A 20,618-nucleotide genomic window follows, 5' to 3' on the forward strand; every position below is an offset into this window, starting at 1 on the left:
GAAATAGGCTCATCATGTTCATTTTCAAGAAAATGTCTGCCAAATATCCAAGTCTAAATAACCATAGCTTGGTAGTTATTTAAATAAAATGTTTGGTGAAAAATTGATCCAACTTGCAACTTAGTTTGCATGAGTCCTTTTCCTCAAAACAACTATCATACTTCAGAATGCAACAGAAATGTTTTATGGTACTTCTCAATTTGTCACGTACAATATTGAAAGACGGGTCCCAGGAATCAAGATTTAATGAAGCTGATTACTTCTACTGCGTCATCAAGGATATTTTCCCGCCTCCGGAAAAGAATTATTTTACAATTTTTAATTGAAATACAGTTGATTTACAGTGTTCTGTTAATTTCAGGTGTACAGCAAAGTGATTCAGTTTTATATACATTTTAAAATTCTCTTCCATTGTAGGTTCTCACAAGATATTGAGTATAGTTCCCTGTGCTATACAGTAGGTCCTTGATGGCTATAGATTTTATGTATAGTAATGTGTGTGTTTTAATCCCAAACTCCTAAATTAAAGGTTACTTGAACAGACCTTCCCCCTTTTACTGTGAGTGTGAGTGTGTGAGTGTGAGTGTGTGAGTGTGAGTGAGTGTATGTGTGTGTGTGTGTGTGAGTGAGTGTGAGTGTGTGTCTATGTGTGTGTGAGTGAGAGTGTGTGTGTGTGAGTGAGTGTATGTGTGTGTGTGTGAGTGTGCGTGTGTGTGTGTGTGTGTGAGTGTGTGTGTGTGAGTGAGTGTGAGTGTGTGAGAAGACAGTGACCACTAGTAGTGACCTGCTACTACCGCTGCCTTGACTTGTGCTGAGGCACTTTTATACCATTGGTGCAAATACCAACACAGTAGAAAACTCCAGGAACATTTTAGTAATCTAAATTAAAAGGATTTGGCCTTTCTGACTTTCCTAAAGGGGTCCTGGGTACCCCCAGGGGTCCACAGACCACACTTTGAGAACTGCTGTCCTCAAGTAAAGCAGCAGTTGCTAAATGGTCAAAGGAACAGCTGACATAGCCAGACACCACCTCCATTGGGAAGCAGATGGCGCCGTGGTGGTACCCGGTGTGTAGACGATGATGCCGTTTTGGCTTAACTGGTCTTACTTTTGATGGCCCATGAAGCTTTCCCATTTGCTTGTGGACAAACATTTCCAAACCATTTTTAAATGCTGAAAGGTAGACTTTGATAATCTGGTATCTGTGTTTGCTGCTGTTTTTAACATAATCCTTTATAAAACTTCATTCAGGAAATTCATAAAATCACCTCTGAAAATTACCTCTTTGCTTTCTTTTCTTTAAAGGTAAATCTCACCTGGCTATTGTGCAGCGAGTAAACAATGAGGGAGAGGGGGATCCATTTTATGAAGTTCTGGGAATTGTCACATTAGAGGATGTGATTGAAGAAATCATCAAATCTGAAATTCTAGATGAAACAGATTTATACAGTGAGTACCATTGCCTGAGTGTAATTTTCCAAAACCTTTACTTTTATTTGCCATGTTTTTTGTGAGTCATCAGACATCTCTCCAGCTGTTGTCTGTTTCTAATTATACACGGTGTGTGTAGGCTGGGTACCACCTACAAGTATATACCAGTCCTTCCACCACAGAGGAAGAAGAGGCAGGTCCTGTAATATCAACTGGCCATGTTTTTTGTTTTTTTTTTTTTATTTGAAAAGCCAACTGCTTCTGAGCTGGGCATTACTTGCCCTGAACAGAAAACTCCATTCTTGGCTTTCATTTCACACAGTTAGGCAAATTGTTTCAGATAAGTTTCTGTCTCTACTTAAAGTCATAATTCAAATGCTTAAAAACTGAGAAGGGTTTGTGGATAGCAGCTGTTGAAATTTCCTTGTTCTAGTACCCATGTGTCAGGATAGAGGTGAAGTTTGCAGGTGTGGTTTTGCTGGGGTAGTGTTCTCACTGCGGAGTATATAGCAAAAGCAGGACAGGTTAGAACACACAGTAAAAGTGCATCTTTCTTCTTGTCTGTTTCTCTGCCTTTTGGGAGGTGGGCTTGGCTTGGGGAAGGTGGGTATCCACACCTGTTTGCCCAGGAGTAGGCTTGATCCTGGAGCTTCCCAGGTGGCGCTAGTGGTAAAGAACCTGCCTGCCAGTGTAGGAGATGTTTAAGAGATCCAGGTTCGATCCCTGGATTGGGACAATCCTCTGGAGGAGGGCATGGCAATCCACTCCAGGATTCTCTTGCCTGGAGAATTCCATGGACTGGTGCATTGCAGTCCTTAGGGTCATACAGAGTCAAACACAACTGAAGTGACTTAGCACACACACACAGGCTCGATACTGGGCTGGGCATTGAACCTGCATTCTGTCCTATTAAATCCACCACTGTTGGATTTCCTCAGCCTCACTCTTAGCAAAGTAATACTCTTTCAAGAGTTTCTTAATGCCAAAGATGGCCCAAGGCCTGAGATGTTAGGGGCTGTCAAAGGTGGTATGGAGAAAGAGAATTTGGGCTCTTTCTGCCCTGTTGGGCTTTTCAAGCTTGAATTGGAGGGGAAAAGGGACCATTCAGATGGCCTGGAGCACCAAGGACAAAGCCAGCCTTGCTCAAAACAGAGTCATTTTATTCAGTCCTTCCATCCACCCGTAAAAAAATTTTTTTTAATATTTAGCTCTTGACCTGCTTCCCAAATGGATCTCATTTTTTCCCTCACATCTGTATAGTGTTCTTTAAACAACACCAGTCCCTATGCGTTTTATCCTTTTGACTCTTGGAGAATAATCAGAGCTTTCATAATAGAGAATATTGTTAATTGTGTGTTTACATTCTTTTCATCCTTCCTCACAGAGACTGTTTAATACCAAGTGTGTCTCTGCATATTTATGTGTTTCCCCAGGGGTAATCCTCAGTGTAAGAAAGATAATCTAGACATTTATGTGCTTTTATGTTTACCCTTCAGCTCACTTCTTTTAAACCTTGATGAGACTGATTTCATACATGGCTTCCTGAGATGAGATACTGAACTTGTGTTTCAAGGATAGTCTTGATTCAGTTCAGGGATGATGACGACCTTTGACATTAGACAATGATTCAGAATGCTTGCCTTGATTTTTGCTGCCTGACTCTAAAGAGAATTTGGGACAGAGGAAAATTCCAGGTTGTGATTGCCTTCTCCCCAGGACAAGCCTGATTAGCCGTCACTGTTTTGCCTTAGGCATGAAATGGTAATGTAAAGACTCATGATTCTTGAGGGGGGGGAAGCAAGCAATTAGGATCTCGTCCCTAACCTAGTTTTTTCTTGATCATTACTTTGTCCAGAAATACTCAGAAGTTTTGCGTTTGACACCTTCAAGATCAAGGATTGGCAAACTACAGCTTACAAGCTAAAAAAAAAAAATTTTTTTAACATTTTTTCAGTTGTTAAAAAGTCAAAAAAATATTATTTTGTGACACGTAAAAATGATACAGAATTAAAATTTTCTATCTGTAATAAAGTTTTACTGCAGCACAGCCCTGCTAATTCATTTTCACATGGCTTCTTTCTGCTCAACAGCACAGTTGTAGCTGCAACAGAACATACATGGCCCGCGAGCCTGAAATATTTACTGTCCAGCCCTTTGCAGAGGAAATGTGCTGACCTCTGTTCTGAATCACTTCCTTCGTATTTGCTTGACCTTGAGGGTCTCATGGTCTGGGGTATTATTACTAAAATCAACAGATATTATTAAAAAGCAACAGATAATATTATTAAAATCAATCACAAATAGTCCCTGTTCTGTGAGAGTGTTCTTGTTTATTTCTCGAGGTTGTGTGTGTATGTGTGTGCGCTCTTTCAGCAGAGGCTGGCACAGACACTAAAGGCAGGCACACGCTTCTTTGTCTTCTGTCGCACGATTGTTCTTCCTGCTGGTGGCAGCCTGAGAAGTAGGAGCCTGTGTGTGCTCTGGGCTCCTGTCCTGTTGCTGTGCGGTTATGTAAAGGCTCTACGAGGGGAGGATTTTTGTCCATAGCTGCCCAATAATAGTACTTAGAAGGGCCCTGTAGATCTTCCCAGCGTGTGTCCACAGTCATTCCTAATCACGTTACCTGTGATTTTGTACTGTGGATTGTGTCACAGCCTGTGCTGCACTGATCCGATGAGGGTTCTCTGTCCCTCCCCTCTCCACGTGCTGTTTGTATGTAGCGTGCCCACCATCTGGAGAGCAAGCTTAGCCTTTCCAATACATCATGTCATTTTTCATTCAAAAAGAGCCCTGATCTAATGGAATGTGTTTCCTTACTTTTTACTTTTCTCATTCCTCCCTCAGCTGATAACAGAACGAAAAAGAAAGTGGCCCATCGAGAAAGAAAGCAAGATTTTTCTGCTTTTAAGCAGACAGACAGCGAGATGAAGGTTAAAATATCACCACAGCTTCTCTTGGCCATGCACCGTTTCCTAGCAACAGGCAAGTGCCGCTTATCACAGTTTGAAATCTCTGCCAACCCTGGAGCAAGTTTCTCACCCACCACTGACTGGGGTGGGCTGGGGGTGGAGCCTGGGAACTGGGGTGATAAGTAATGCCACTTTTGTGTTTTGTTTTTTGTTTTTTTGTTTTGTTTGTTTTGTTTTCTTTTCTTTTTAAATTCTCTCCTCTCCTATGTTCAGTGTCGGCATGAACCCTCTGAGACATTTACCAGGGGTGGACCAGTAACTTAAAATTGGTCTGAAAGGTAAGGATGAATGTTAGTGCCACACTGCATGTGAACGGTAGGCCAGGCCATCCGCTTCAGCTCAGTCCAGGGGAGAGCCAGCTGGCGGAGCAGGCGGACAGTGCATACCAGGCCCCATCTCGGTGTGTGTCAGACATTGAGTAGCGCTCTCTTCAGCTTGCCTCGGAAGAACAGTTGGACATCAGTGGTGACACAGGTGCTATGATTTGCAATGAAGAACAATAAATTCTCAAAATTAAGTTTTTACCCTTTCTGGTTGTAATGAAATCAGAAATCCTCAGAACTCTGACATAGATTTCCTGATGGCCTCTTCAAATCAGATTGTTAACTCGGGCCCATTCCAGGAGGCAAGTGTTCACATTATTAAAACCGCCAACCCAGCCGGCAGTGACTGCTCCAGGGAGGTCAAGGTCGAATGGACTTGAGAGACTGACTGACCCTGCTCACATCCCCAGATGGCTCTCTAGGCGAAGGGTGAGCTCTGTTGGCCAGGGGGAAGTGTGAGAAAATCTGAGAGTGCCCAGTGGCCTGTAGAAGACGTCTGTGTCCAAGATGGGCAGCCAGTGCCTTTCAACTGAATGCGGTGTACTTGAGATATTTTGAAAAGAAGGCTAACAGCAACCACGTGATGGAATGTTACACACTCTTTAAGATCGTTTTTTCAGATACCTCGAAAGCCTCATCATAGATTTATCACATGTGAAAATACTTAGTGTAAAGTAAGAAGAAACAGTATAAAACCATGTGTACACAAGATTATCCTTGTATTGTTTAGTGTACACACACGTACGTACATGGCACTCATGCCTAGATGTGGTATGGGAAAGAAATGCTCACCAATTGCTCAGAATGGTTATGAGTGGTTGGTTTATACGTTTATTTTCTTCTTTCTCTTTTTCTATATTTTCCAAAACTTCCGCAATGTACTATCTTATTTTATTACAAAAAAAGTCACCGAACTAATGCAGAATCTATAGGTCTCACATATAACATAATTAAAAACATTTTAAGACATATGAACAATATCTTTATTTCTGATAATATAGTTCTTCATCATTTAAGAACCACAATTTAGATGTTATTCTGCTCTGCCTCAGAGATACCATAAAGTCCACTTTCAGTATAGCACGCTTAAGTCAGTAACTTGGGGTTTTGTTATTTTAAATGAAATCACTATCTTTATCAATTCAGATCAACATTACTTTTTTTAATAGCAAGCTGGAGTGCATGTTGATGTGTGCACGTGCCTTGCTTTTATTCTGAATCTCTACCTTCCTCTGTTTCCAGACTTTCTCAGGGTAGTCGATGGGAGAGTGAGATGTGAGCACTGCGTCTGAGCACCTGGTACTAACCCACGCCTAGACGCTTCCTGACCTCTGCTTCTTCCTTTGGCTGTTGTTGGACAGTCAGTCTTTTGTGGCCTGTTGCAGGGTGTCCTGGCAGTCATGGAGCCTGCTTCTGGTTGATTTTCCTTTGTGTCAGTCAGAAAATGAGGGTTTTTTTTTTTTTTTTTATGATACCTGAAACCAGCGACAGGTTGAAAAAGAAAAATTCTAAAGCAACAAACATGAGAATTCAGCATTTTCTAATTTCTCCCAGGTTATCTGCCCCCAGTGGATCACGAAACGGAAGTCTCATTAATCCATGCTGTATTGCTTCGATTCCAAGTATTCTTTAAACACTTTAATCACTAGCATCATTTTTTCCATCCATTTGAAGTGTAATATCAAGTTGTGTTTATATCTATAGAAGTAGAAGCATTTAGCCCATCCCAGATGTCAGAGAAGATCCTTCTAAGGCTGCTAAAGCACCCCAATGTCATCCAGGAACTGAAGTATGATGAGAAGAACAAGAAAGCTCCAGAATACTACCTCTACCAGCGAAACAAACCTGTAGACTACTTCGTTCTCATTTTGCAGGTCAGAAGTATTAATCAATAGTTGTTTGATCTCGTTGAGTACCCACCCTTCCAGCTCTGAGGAAACCTGGTGTAGGTGAATGGGTGTCAAGGATTGCACACTTAACACTTAACTTCTGGGGTGGCCTTGTATGTGGGAGAATTTCATCTCCCTGTTTTCATATCTACAAAAGCAGTGTTGTTAGTTACTTTAATTTCCAATACTGATAGGCACTTGGTGATTGCTGAGGCATTGAGGCATTCCATTGTAGAAGGGTGAATTCAGGTGTTTGCTTGTTTTTTTTTTTGGAAGTTTGGAGAATTAACTGTGTATGTCTAAATCCTGGCTGGACATTTGAAATGTCAGTGTTGTGAGTTCCTTGGGTCTTCTTTTCATTGTCTTTTCTTTCTTCCACCCCTCATTAAGACTTGGCCTTACACAGCTTCTTAGAGATTCCTTATTATCTCTTCTCTTAATGTCATCAAAATAATCCATTTATTGGGTTGGCCCAAAAGTTCTTTTGGGTTTTTCCATAAGGTGTTATGGAAACACCGAATGTATTGTTTTTATTTCTGGTTACTAACCAGATTCTGTTTTAATGAGCAACTGATGGGTAATCACAGCCTCTCATGGCAATGGTTAGTTACCTCCTTCTCTACTGTAACATAATCCACTATATAAGGTGAAAAGGTCCCTCCATTCTGAGCCCTCTTAGAGGGGCTTCTGTGCTTCAGCTGACAGGAGGCCCTTGTTATCTCACAATTTCACCTGGTAGAGCACAGGAGATCAAGATGCATAGTACAAAGAACAGTGTGCTAGTTTTATTGATTTCTTATACCTCTTTAGTGAACAGTTACTTTTATGGGAATTCTGAGTGTATTTCAGCACGAGAATACTAGCCCTTTTAGCATTCTCCTGTTTCTTGGTTACTTCCTAGTAAGAATTGAAAGGATCTTTCTAAGAGTATGATTAGCACTTGGTAGGCCTATCTACAGTTTGCATCTAAGCAAGTAAATGAACTAAAGTTCTTTTATTTGAAAGTAACTTTTATCAAATGTCTAGATGCTGGAAACTCTGGGAAGTGTTGTGTTCATGCCCCATGTTTGGCCTGTATAGTGAATTCTGGATGCAGAAGTGAGGAGCTGTAGAAAAGACTGGATTAACTGGGTATATGCTGCTTTCATAGGGTGCTCTTGGAAATTTCTGTTTGCAGGATTTCTACATCAGTACCCTGATGCTTCTACTAAACTTTTTAGTCTCATTCAATCCTAAGCTGTGTTTTTCGTTTCTCGGGATAGACAAGCTTGAAACTCTGAGGGGGCTATTGGGAATTAATTTTATTTACTACAGTGAAGAAGTAAAGCATTCATGTTTCTCATAAAAGGTCAATATGAATATTCCTTAAACCTAGAGAAGCTAAATGACATTAAAGACAGTTTATTTCAGAGAACTCTGAGGATTGACATTGTGAATTTCAGTAGTAGTAGAAACTCTATGGCTTTTAATTGTTGATTTTTATATAGTTAGCATTTATGAATTCTGATTCATTAATGCTCTATTGGTATGTAAGAAAGCCATTTCCTGGCTGATGGATCTAAAAGTAGATTTTATGTAAAAGGGACTTCATAATCTTTGTCCCTTTATAAGTAAATCTTTAAAGATATTTTTCAGAAGACTTTTACGTCTATGTAACTATATTTGAATACCTGTGTCATGTTAAATATTTTTGCAAATGTGACAAGTTCTTGGGACTGATGATGTCATGACAGTTTTATAAAGATTTACAGGATTTATGGAGGTGTTCAAATTATAGAGTTTGGTGAAAGTCATGTTCTTGTGAGCCAGCCAGTTACTTAGGTACCCAGAGAATGACAAAATGAAATATAATACCCTGTCAGTCTAACATGTGCCCAGTCGCTCAGTCATGTCTGACTGTTTGTGACCCCATGGACTGTAGCCTTCCAGGCTCCTCTGGCCATGTGATTTCCCAGGCAAGAATCCTGGAGTGGGCTGCCATTTCCTCCTCCAGGGATTCTTTCCGACCCAGGTATCAAACCTGTGTCTCCTGCCTTGGCAGGCCTATTCTTTACCACTGAGCCACCTGGGAAGCCCCATACAGAGTATAGTCCAAGCTAAAATATCACTAATCCATCATTGGAAATTCATGCCAGGTTATTGAATATGTTCCACTGTATTTTAAGAGCATTAAACTATAGAAAACAGCAGTAGCTGCCTTCCCTTCCTGCCCTCTTCTGAAGACACTTGGAAACTATTATCAAATGATTGATGTCTGGAATATAATTATAAATAGAAACATCATTTTGGGTTTAAACCCTAGATGAAATAGTTTAGTTTATTCAAAGGGCAAACCACATAAGTAAGCTTAATTAAAGGAAATCCTTTAGGTTATGGGGCACATACCTCCCACTACAGATGAATAAAAAGGCACTTTCCTGAGAAAAGTTTTTTAACTAAAATGTATTTTGATAAAAACACAGTAAATAGTGAAAGAAAACTTTATTGACTCTACATACCTTAAATAACTTAATAAAATAATGGAAATGGATAGGAACATAATTGTGATGGAAAAAATTTTTTCTACCATCATAAAAAAGGAAGAAAAACTGTTACTTTTAAACTGTGTACATAATAAAACAAAATTAACCAAGTTGAAGAAGGTTAAATATAAAGCCAGGGAAATACACTTTAAAAACATTTTATGTGACTTCATAAAAATTGGTCATTTGCTGTCACATGTAAATTCTAGTAAATTCAGAAAGAAATTTCATAAAAACAATCTGCACAGATCATAATGAAATAAAATTAAACAAAAATCCGTAATTGAAAAGTACAGAGCTATTTTTAAATTGTGGTCAATTCTCTTACAAAGATGTGTATATAAGGCATAGAACAGACAGTATGTTTTCATATGTGTTAAAGAAACCTTCATTCTTCCTTTACACACACATAATAATCATTGCCTCTGAGGAGGAGGTTTGGAGGACTAGGAATAGGGTGGAAGGGAAACTTCTCTTTTTGAATTTCCTTGTGTATGTACTACCTATTTAAATATGTTAAAAATTGTGAATTAATGGCAAACTAAAAACCCTAAGTAGCAACTGAATTAGGGAGAAAATATATAGATTATCATAAAATACATAAAATATAAGACTATTAAATAATATAAATACTGTATACATAATATGTCAAAATTTAAAGTTTTATTTCTCTAAGTATTTGCATTAGAAAAAAGATACCTATGATTTTCTTTAATAGAAAAAGAGCAAAGCAACAAACTCAAAAGAACAAATTAAATAATAGATTATCATGAAAATAACTTTTAAAATGAAAAAACTTTATATATCATAAACAAAATCAAGATTTGTTCTTCTAAAAGATGAACAAACTCAGTATTCTCATGCCATAATTAATGTGATAAGAGAAAAAGCAAAACTAGAAGTTCTCCCTTGCCCCTCTGGAAAGCAGCTAGAATCAAAAGAATCGCTTGGGGGAAAATTTGAGACTTTAAAGAACTCAATTTCTATATTACACAAATAGAAAAAAATGATTTGACAGTCAGATGCATTCTTTAGGACATGGCCTTATCTAATTAAGTCTGATACTATTGTGGGCCAGTCTCACTTATCCACATTGATGGAGAATTCCTAAATAAAAAGATGGCAGTTAGAAACCAACGGTAGACCCAAAGAGTTATTCACTGTGACCGAATTAGGATTATTTTAGAAACTCAGGGCCAGTTTAATAGAAGGACAACGAAACTAAAATATGCCATGTTAGTTAAGAAAGCAGTAAAAGAAAAAATCCTTACACTATCGATAGTTATCAAAAAGGCAACTGACAGAGGTAAACATCCATTCTTGATTTTAGAAAACAAACCCCTCCCCTCCCCCAGAAAATCTCTGTAAAAATCCATGATGAACAGTGAACAAAAAAGACAATACGTAATATCATTTTGCCTGTTATTTTGGGAAGGAATTTTAAGCCTTCAATATCAAACCTTCTCATGGAGTTTTGAGTTGCAGGATCTTCTGTGTCTCAGTGGATAATGTTTCCTCATCTTGACTCGTGTACTGATAACACAGTCACGTTAAAGAAAAAAATTATCTACCTAGCGTCAACCCTACTTTTAAAAAAAAAGTATGTATAAATACTGGGTTGGCTAAAGAGTTCATTTGAGTTTTTCTATAACACCTCACAGGAAAACCTCAACAAACTCTTTGGCCAACTCAATGTGAAACCAGTATAAGCTCCTTTTGAACCCTTTGAGCTGAGAACTCTTGTGTAGAACAGTAAAGAGAACAAGTTGGTGATTAGCACTTTAAATGCGTAAGTGGTGGTGTTTGGCTGACCGGAAAGTGCCAGTGGTCCCAGACTGTTGCTCTTGCATCCAGCGCACTCGGCCCCTGTGCCTGATGAGGACGGCACCCTCCCGCCTGCGCTCAGCTTGAGCTACTTTGTGTGTTTGTACAGTATGTTGTGCTGTTCGTTGCCCTCTGCTGGGTGTGACCGGGTTAGTTCTATGTTTAGTCCTCTGCTGCTTTCTCTTTGGCTCAGTGTTTCTCACACTTCAGTGTGCTTGGGAATCTCTTGGGGGACTCATTACATCTAGGGTGGAGTCTTAACAAGCTCCCATTTGGATGAGAAGAAGGCTTAGCCGCAGTGATTCATGTAGTAAGAACAGCTTCCTAGCAGAGTTTGAGCAGTAAAGGCAAGTGCTGGCACTGACATCTGGTGGTAGCACTTGGTTAGATGATGGTCAACCAGATAGCCTGAAATCTGTGTACATTAATTTTTGACCATCAAAAAAAGTTTTTTTTTAATTTAAGCATTCATGAACTTGCTGAGTCCCAGGACTACATCTGTGGACTCCAGATTGAAAAATATTGCTTTAGAATGGATTGGTGGTGTTCCTCTTCCTATTGGGTAGGGCTGGTGAACACAGCCTGGCATTTGTGCTCCTGGTGTTTAATGGTATCTTCCTGTAGGTGTCAGAGCCTACTTTGTGATGATGATTTGAAAAACAGAAAATAAAAAGAGAACTCAATTCCAGAGTGAGCAGGAGACCAAGTAACTGCTCAGCATATGGGATCTGAGGGTCTTCAGCCACAAGCCCATGGCCTCTACCGATCGCTTGACCTCGTTCGTGCCAGCGAGGACAGCTGAGGCTTCTCCCTTGAGGCCAGGTCCACATGACTGCTGAGCACTTTGTGGATGCTTGGAAACTTTGAAAGGAGTTACACCTTTTTCCAAGGAAAGCTGGGATCCTGTGGGAACCACTTTACTCAAGGAACCAGCTTTGCTTGGGACAGTGAAGCCTTCTTCCTGTTTGTCAGTTTACCCATGTGATGCCCCTTCTTCCTTTGGGAGTCTGTCCTGCCCTGTCCCAATTTTTTTTTTTTTTTTTTTTTTTGGTAACAGGCTAGAGCAAAGCCATGAATGTTTCAAAAGTAAAATTGATACATAGCCCCTTCCCTATATAGAAAGTCATTATCTGAGAAGTTCCCTGATTGAGTTTTGAGCCCAGCAAGATATTTATTTCCTCAAAGGGCAGCCCTGTTTTGTGTACTGGTTGGTTTACTTGAAAATGTTCACTTTTCTGAGTCATTGACACACACAGATGAATAAAAATGTGTTCCCTGGATGTTTTTAAAACCTGCCAGTCAGGAAAGCCTCACTCTAGAGAAGGAGGGCTGGGTGGTTTTGGGGGGGTTGTGGAATCACAGAACGTTAGAACTGAAAGAACCACAGGGTTTGTCTTCTCTGCTGCCGTTTTATAAATGAAGCAAGGTTAGCCTAGGGCAGCAGTTCCTAAATGCTGATACTTGACAAAGTTTTCTCCAGTTTGAGGCAAAATGAGGGGAAAAAAGGACTGTGGCAATGAGTTCTTCATGAAGCTGTGTGTATTCAGTTTGTTTCCCTGGTGGCTCAGTTGGTAAAAGTATCTGCCTGCAATTCGGGAGACCTGGGTTCGATCCCTGGGTTGGGAAGATCCCTTGGAGGAGGACATGGCGACCCACTCCAGTATTCTTACCTGGCGAATCCCCATGAACAGAGGACCCTAGTGGGCTCCCGTCCATGGGGTCACAGAGTCGGACATGACTGAGCAACTAAGCTCACATGCTGAAATTATGTATTTTCTATATTGGGGATTAAAATATCTGGGCTTCTGTGAAATCGTGGTCTTACACAGATAGCTGTGTGTTTTTAAAAAAAAAACTCTTATGAAATAAAAATGTGACAACCCTCTCTTTGTTCCTGAGGAGGAAGATGGATTTTTCCTAGTTCTTGGGATCCAAGCTGGGAACCACTGAGCTAGTATACCTGCCTTTAATCTGATGGATCTAGACTCGGCAGACTCCACAAGGAAGATAGCTGATCCTCCTCTGCCTGTCAGCCTGTCTTGGGGAGAAGGGAAAGATCAGCCGAGGGGACTGAGAATCTTTGAGCAGCTATCCTGGTCTAACTGACAGCTTTTGGGGAATCTCTCTAGAGGCCAGAATGCCCAGAGGTTCCAGCGCTGATACCCATTTGCAGGGACACAGAACACAGAAGGCCCTGTCACTTTTCTCTAAAAAAAAAAAAAGATTAAAAGATCCAGATCAACAGGTGGTTCATAAAGATGGACGTCATTATGAGTCTTTATGGCATTTAATCCTGCCTCCTGATTTTCTGCATAGAAATGCAGGTTACGAGATGGTCTTGCAGCCCCTTTTGAGTTTACAATCACCAAGGCAGACATTTTCAAATAGTATTTATGTGCATCCTAGCTCCCTGATGCAAAATCAAGGATTAGTCCATGACGAAATGGATAAGTAACTAAAGGTATCCACCGATGGACACTTACCATCTGTTGCTTACCATCTCTGAATATTGTCCTTCCCTACCTCTCTTAGGGACCCTGCCTCCCATTCTTTCCCGCCAGCGTTTTGGCTTTTGCTCCCTGAGTTCCCACCTCTTTTCCCTCCACTAACTGTCCTCCCTTTCTGCCTGGAAGTGGCAATAACCCACTCCAGTATTCTTGCCCGGGAAATCCCATGGACAGAGGAGCCTAGTGGGCTGTGGTCCGTCGTGTTATAGAGTCAGACATAACTTAGCAACTAAACAGCGATGACAGAACGGGCTTCATGAGCCCCATGGCGCCCTCCTCAGCCTGCTGCCGTCTCCCCGCTGTGGCCCTGCCTCCGGTGCTTTGTCCTGCCTTTCCATCCATTGTCTGGTTGCTTCCAGAAAAGACCCCCTCAGGCCGCAGTGCCGCCCGGTGACTGTGACTGTCCCTTCACCGAGGTTCTTCCCTCCTCCTCTCTGCGGTGATGCCGTCTGGTCCTACCTGTGTCTGTGGTTTCTCTTTTTCCTCCTGCTCTCAGTCAACCGTCTGTAGTTGCTCCTTTTCTCTTTCCACCCACTTTTCTCTCTCACATCGCCATCTCCAGTTCTGACCTTTTCCCTGACCTTTGTTCTTCCATTTCAGCCTTTTTGATGGGCTCTTTGAGAGGTCTTGTTTTCTTGAAGGGCATTCGTCCTGTCTTGCCAGCTCCCATCACTGCCTTTCCTAGTGTTTCCACCTCCACGCATGGAGTCCCCGTTCTTCAAGTCACTCAGAGCAAACTTTGCTTGCGATTTTCGACACCCTGCTTTCTCTCCTTATGCTTTTCTCCCTTACTGTTTCACTAAATTATGTTGATTCTTTATCCACGGCTCCTCTCATGATGATCTTTTTCCAGTCCTGTGGTTACTGCCTTTGTGTATGTTTAGGCTTGATCTTCCTGAAACCTGCTCTAGAACCTGACTGTGCTAGCCCATCCTTCAAGGAGCTCCACAGTCCGACCTGCTCACCAAACTCTCTTTTCAAACCCGTCTCCCCTTCTTCCCTGGTAAACCCACTGAGCCTGCTGTTGCCAACCTCTGACTTTGTCACCATTCCCTTCTCTTGGCTCAAATCCTCCTCCTCAGATTTTCCTTCCTGTGTAAAATTTCTCTTTATACAAGAACAGGAAGTAATTTTTTTCTGTCTCATTGAACTCCTTATATTCTTCTTGTCTTTTTCCTCATGTGGAACTTTTGCTCACTGCCTTGTATCATGGCGTTTCTGGTGCTCTCCCCTTACCCTGAACTGTGTGCTCTTGGAGCACAAAGGCTGTCTTCTCACAAGGCTGCACAGCCTCGCCTATAGGACCCTGTGTGGTCAGGGTTTTAGCACCTTTTGGTGTGCAGGTTGATTTTGTATTATAGCAAGAGAATTGGTTGGAGCTTGATAAAACTAGTATTTTCCATCGAGTGAAGGAAAACCTAAAAGAGAGACAACAGATGGTTTTCTGAGGAAGGGATTCGAGAAAAGACTTCCATAAATGGGAATTTAGTGTAGAATAAAAGGGAGTGATCACAGTGATAAGAGTTTGCATTCGTGGGTGACAGTGTAGCATACTGATTAAGAGCTTGTTCTTGGGTCACTTCATCTTTCTGAGTCCCATTCTCCTGATTTATATGAGGGTGATAATTGTGTCTGCTTCATAGAATTGTGAGCATTAAGTGAATTAATAAAGCAGTGTGAATTGTTGGCACAGTTCCTCTTCAATAAATGGTAGCCTAAGTTTTGTTTACTCGTGGTAAAGGATGCATCATAAAGGTACACTCTTACCAGAGAGCAAGAATTACAGGTAAGATGACAAGAACTTTTCTGATCCTTGGCTTAGAAATCTAGAATACAACTTGCTTATGAGGGTTTTCCAGTAGCCCAGAAAAATGCATGTTGATATCACCTGTCATGAAAAGATTATGGTGAACCCTAAGGCTGGGGGAATGAATAAAGCACAGCCTGTCCCAGAAGAAATGGTGAGAGTGAAGAAGTTGTGGTCAAGTTAGAGGAAGGAAAGAGAAGGGAGAACCTTAGAAGAGGTCTTGTCCTAATGGAAGGACATTTCTTAAGGTGCTTTCCCAAGACAACAGAAGTACCACATTGTCACGGTGCCTCTTGGGTGTCTGGATGACCAGGGATTGGCCTGCGGGGTGTTTGCTCAATTGGTCACGACTATGATAGGGAGAGAAGAGTGACTTCTGCCCTCAGGAGCTGGTTTAGTTCTCCCTGTTTGATGGACACAAACCATGTTGGCCCTTGACCCTGACTCTGCTCTGACTCAGGCTCCCATGGGACTGCCTGGGTGACGGTCACAGAGCACTTTCTCAGTGTTTGTCCCATGGATGGGGCAAGAGCCCCATCCTTCTATCCCTGGGAGGGCTCTTAAATCCATGAACTGGGGTGCTGGGGACTACTAAGTGAACTCATGGAAATTAAACATCACACTACCATCCCCAGTGCATGTCCAGCTAAATCCAGTTTTCCATATTTAAGATGCATTAACCCTCTCCTTTAAGTGGGAAAGGCTACCTGAGGCTTTTTACTTCCTTGGTATTGTTGGGAAAGGGATTTAGACCAAAATCTGAGGAAGGACTAAGTCTTGCATAGGATTTACAAAGGTTCATGTAAGTAGGCTGAAAATGCCCCCTTTTTCCTTTTCACAGGGGAAAGTGGAAGTAGAAGCTGGAAAAGAAGGTATGAAGTTTGAAGCCAGTGCTTTTTCATACTATGGCGTGATGGCCCTTACAGCCTCCCCAGGTGAGTGTCCTTGTCAGCCTCAGGGCCGGGCTCGGTGTCAGGAAATAATGCCCTGTACTGTCACTTTTATCTCTGTACCTACTGGCTAAACACAACACTTGTTTCTTTACTTTATGAACTTTTTATTGAAGTGGCATACAAAAAAACACTGCTCACCTCGTACATACACACCTCTGAGCATTTTCACAAACTCAGCTCTCCTGTGTAGACCAACTCCCAGATCAGGAGACAGAAAGGGCATCACCAACCCTCAGAGGAAACTGCACCCCCCACCCCCACCCCACCCTCCCCTTTAGTCACTGTCTCCCCAGAGTAACCACTGTCTTGACTTCGGAGCCTTGACGAGCTTTGCCTCTTTTTGAACTCCAGGTCGGTGGAATTGTTACCCTGACTTCTCTCACCCAGTGTTGTCCTGGTCACCTTCATCTGTACTTCTGTGCGAGCGTGCACTCTTTCTTCTCGTTGCTGTATATTATTGCACAGTGTGAACATACACCAGTGCGTTTGTCCTTTTCGGTACTGGTGGACACTGGGGTAGCTTCATGTTGGAGGTAACTGTGAATTGTGTGGCAGTAACACTGCACACGTCCCTTGGTGAAGACACTTCTGTCAGGTCTATATGTAAGAATGGAATGTTGGGGCCCGTGTTAATAGCTGTTGCCCCAGTTTCCCAGAGTGGCTGAGGAGTTCCCACACGCCTGCCCCTGCTAATGAGGGTTCCAGTTGCTTCACGTCCACCTGTCCGCCACTGGATACTCTTGAATCTTTTAGGTGTTAACTATTCTGGACTTGTAAAATTTTCATTTTTCTGAGGATAATTGAGGTTGTCAATATGTATCTATTGCCTGTAGCCAGTTCTTCTTAAATAGAGAGCTGGCCAGTTAAGTTGGCCAAGTAAGGGTGGGTGTACCCTCAGGGTATCTATCCAGTGCTCTGACACAAGATGCCAGAACGCGGGGTCTGTGCCAGTGGGAATGTGGCCGCAGAGACTTGGCTCGCCTCTGGAATGGGACTTGAACGGTCTCTCTGTGGCTTCCTTTGCTTTAACCGGGCAGGCAGGTGGGCTTTCCTTAGCTCAGCTAGTAAAGAATCCACCTGCAGTGCAGGAGACCCCGGTTCGATTCCTGGGTCGGGAAGATCCCCTGGAGAAGGGATAGGCTGCCCACTCCAGTATTCTTGCCTGGAGAATCCCCACGGACAGAGGAGTCTGTCAGGCTACAGTCCATGGGGTCCCAGAGTCAGCACAGCATAGCAGGGCAGGCAGGTAAACAGGGCCTGGAGTACCACCTTGTGGTCAGACTGCCTAATGACATGCTGTGTGCTAGGAAATACCTTCCGTATTAACCTCAAACTTAAAAAAATCACCCATGAAGAGTGCTGTCACTTCTGAAAACCAGTCTCAAAAAGGGAGGGGACATCTCCAGGCAAGTCTGTGTTGTGACCTTGGTCCTCATTTATTGCGCCACACAGTGTCTCAGGCACCCAGAGATGTTACGGTTAGAAAGCAAGAGAAAGGTCAAGAATTCTGAGGTTCTAAGCCTCCCCTGCCCCATGCATCTTCTCACTGCCCTGGTGCAGGTTATTGAGTTCCATGGGCCAGCATCTCCATTGTCAAGTGCCGACTGACACCCGACATGAGCACAAGGCTGTCGAATCCACGTAATTAGTAGGTGTCTGCTGTAAACCTGAAGGTGATCTGTTTTCACTGCTAGTGAGACGGCAGGGACAGTCTTTTTTTTTTTTTTTAATTTTAAAATCATAAACTGCATGTATTTAATTAAAATCATACATAGATCATGTATTTATTGTTCATCAGCTTAGTTTAACATTATTCTCTTTTATTTATTTTTTTTAAATTATTTATTTATTTTACTTTACAACATTGTATTGGTTTTGCCATACATTGACTTGAATCTGCCATGGGTGTACATGTGTTCCCCATCCTGAACCCCCCTCCCAACTCCCTCCTCATCCCATCCCTTTGGGTCATCCCAGTGCACCAGCCCCGAGCATCCTGTATCATGCATCGAACCTGGACTGGCGATGCGTTTCACATATGATAATTTACATGTTTCAATGCCATCCTCCCAAATCATCTCACCCTTGCCCTCTCCCACAGAGCCCAAAAGACTGTTCTATACATCTGTGTCTCTTGCTGTCTCACATACAGGGTTATCGTTACCATCTTTCTAAATTCCATATATTTGCGTTAGTATACTGTATTGGTGTTTTTCTTTCTGGCTTACTTCACTCTGTATAATAGCCTCCAGTTTCATCCACCTCATTAAAACTGATTCAAATGTATTCTTTTTAATGGCTGAGTAATATTCCATTGTGTATATGTACCGCAACTTTCTTATCCATTCATCTGCTGATGGGCATCTAGGTTGCTTCCAAAGGGACATTCTTTTTTTTAATTAAAAAAAAAAATTTTTATTTTTCATTTATTTTTATTAGTTGGAGGCTAATTACTTCACAACATTTCAGTGGGTTTTGTCATACATTGACATGAATCAGCCATGGATTTACATGTATTCCCCATCCCGATCCCCCCCCCACCCCACTTCCCTCTCTACCTGATTCCTCTGGGTCTTCCCAGTGCACCAGGCCCGAGCACTTGTCTCATGCATCCCACCTGGGCTGGTGATCTGTTTCACTATAGATAATATACATGCTGTTCAAAGGGACATTCTTATCTAGGTCTAGAAGACCTGGGTGACAGCCTGAGTTCCATCATTTATGGGTCTCCCAACTGAGAAAGGCCCTTGGCTTCCTCACTATTAAAAGGATATGAGATCATCTCCTGTGATTGTTAGAATCTGATGATACTCACACAAGGGCTTTGTAACCTTCAAGGCACCAGAAGAAATGTTTATCTTAACACAAGTAGGTGTTGAGGTTGCAGCTCTTGCTTGGCAGCCCTCCTCATGTTAGCCCCAGGTTAGCAGAATCAGTGTGTGAGGTGGCTTTGGAAAGAAAGATAGTCCTCTATGTAAGAATGTAAGTTGTACATTTTTATTGGTCACTAGTTCTTGAAACCTAAATATTAGCCCGGTTCATACTGAACTATGGATTCATATAGGGATGAATCACATTCAGAAAAGGAAGAGCAGGCCTTCCATACAGAAAGCATGTGGGGCTGCAATAGCCATACCTAGTATGCAAATACCCAGAAGGAAGAGAATTTCATTAAAGCATCCTGCTTACTACAGAAGCCCAGCATTTTGCTTGACTTTACAATTAGGATTCATGGTTTTGTATATCCATTGAGAGATGCATTAGTGTTGTAATCTCAAGATAATGTTTCTATTTGTTATTGTTGATTGCCTAGAAAACCCTGTGGTAATCAGTTATCAAGTCCTGCCCAGTTATTTGTCAAATTATATCTCAATTTAAAAAAAAAAAAAAACACCTGCCCAGAAAATATGACCCCTGCCTAGTAGGGCATGTTGTTTGACTTTGGTCTGCCACTCCCAGGAAATCTGCGTATGATGTTCTTTATTTATTGGGTTGCCCAAAAAGTTCGTTCGGGTAAGCGCTTATGGGAAACGAATGAACGAACTTTTTGGCCAACCCAGTACCTTTCTCTGATACTTTGAATTGCTTTGGAATACGTGGCAGTTTCAAACAATCCAGTCAAAGTTACTATCAGACTAATTAAGAGTGTAAATGAATTGAATAACTAATTGCTTGGCAGAGACGGGGATGCTGTAGGCTGTGCACCGAATGAACATCGGGTGTTTTGGCAAAAGCGTCTTGGGTCATGCTCCTGGGGCAGATGACGGGTTGAGCTCCCAGTCTGTGTGGCTGGCTGTGATTGAAGTCCTTAAGAGCACGTTTTGAGCTATAAACTGCAATTGGGTATTAAAGGCTTAAGATGTTTCTAGGTTAGGAAAGAAGCATGAGTGGAATTTCTCCCAATTTCAGCCTCCCTATACTCCTCTTCCTGGAAAGCAGTGTGTGTTCTCTTGGTTTATATAATATCATATAGGCTTCTGCATATCTGGGACCGAACACTTATATGGGTAGAACAGTTATCCACTCCTGTCCCCTAATTACAGAGAGCTCCTGTCTTGCCTTTTGAAACGGTCTCACCCTGTTTTTCTCCATTTTTCAGTTCCTTTGTCCCTGTCTCGTACCTTTGTTGTCAGCAGAACAGAGTTGTTAGCAGCAGGTTCTCCAGGTAATTCTGCATGTTTCCTTTTCATAATTCTTCTTATTGCCTCCCTTGACCCCACCAAAGCCCAGCTGGCCAGGTCTGCTCCTTCTGTTCGGTTAAGGCCATTTTCAGTTTTTCTTTGAGCTCTTAAAGTCCATAGTTCTATGACCTAAGAGTGAGCTACCCAGGAAAGCATTAGCCCTCAACAGATGGCAGAGAGGGTTTGGGAGCTGGGAAGGGAATCTTGAAACA

The 20,618-nt window shown here is 41.9% G+C and overlaps 1 protein-coding gene across 3 annotated transcripts in view; it reads left to right on the plus strand.

The window, feature by feature from the left end:
* Positions 1-20,618, plus strand: part of CNNM2 (cyclin and CBS domain divalent metal cation transport mediator 2) — a 160,133-nt gene that overhangs the window by 134,544 nt on the left and 4,971 nt on the right. The window contains exons 2-6 of one of the 3 annotated variants that reach the window (XM_020897901.2): positions 1,306-1,449; positions 4,276-4,413; positions 6,428-6,597; positions 16,114-16,207; positions 20,325-20,390. In XM_020897901.2, coding sequence (XP_020753560.1) covers positions 1,306-1,449; positions 4,276-4,413; positions 6,428-6,597; positions 16,114-16,207; positions 20,325-20,390 — 612 coding nt within the window. Of the gene's footprint in view, positions 1-1,305; positions 1,450-4,275; positions 4,414-6,427; positions 6,598-16,113; positions 16,208-20,324; positions 20,391-20,618 lie in introns of those variants that run through there. The other 2 variants (XM_020897902.2, XR_011488613.1) reach the window with 2 other exon arrangements.

This window comes from Odocoileus virginianus, chromosome 7, assembly GCF_023699985.2.
Source record: "Odocoileus virginianus isolate 20LAN1187 ecotype Illinois chromosome 7, Ovbor_1.2, whole genome shotgun sequence".
NCBI lineage: Eukaryota > Metazoa > Chordata > Mammalia > Artiodactyla > Cervidae > Odocoileus > Odocoileus virginianus.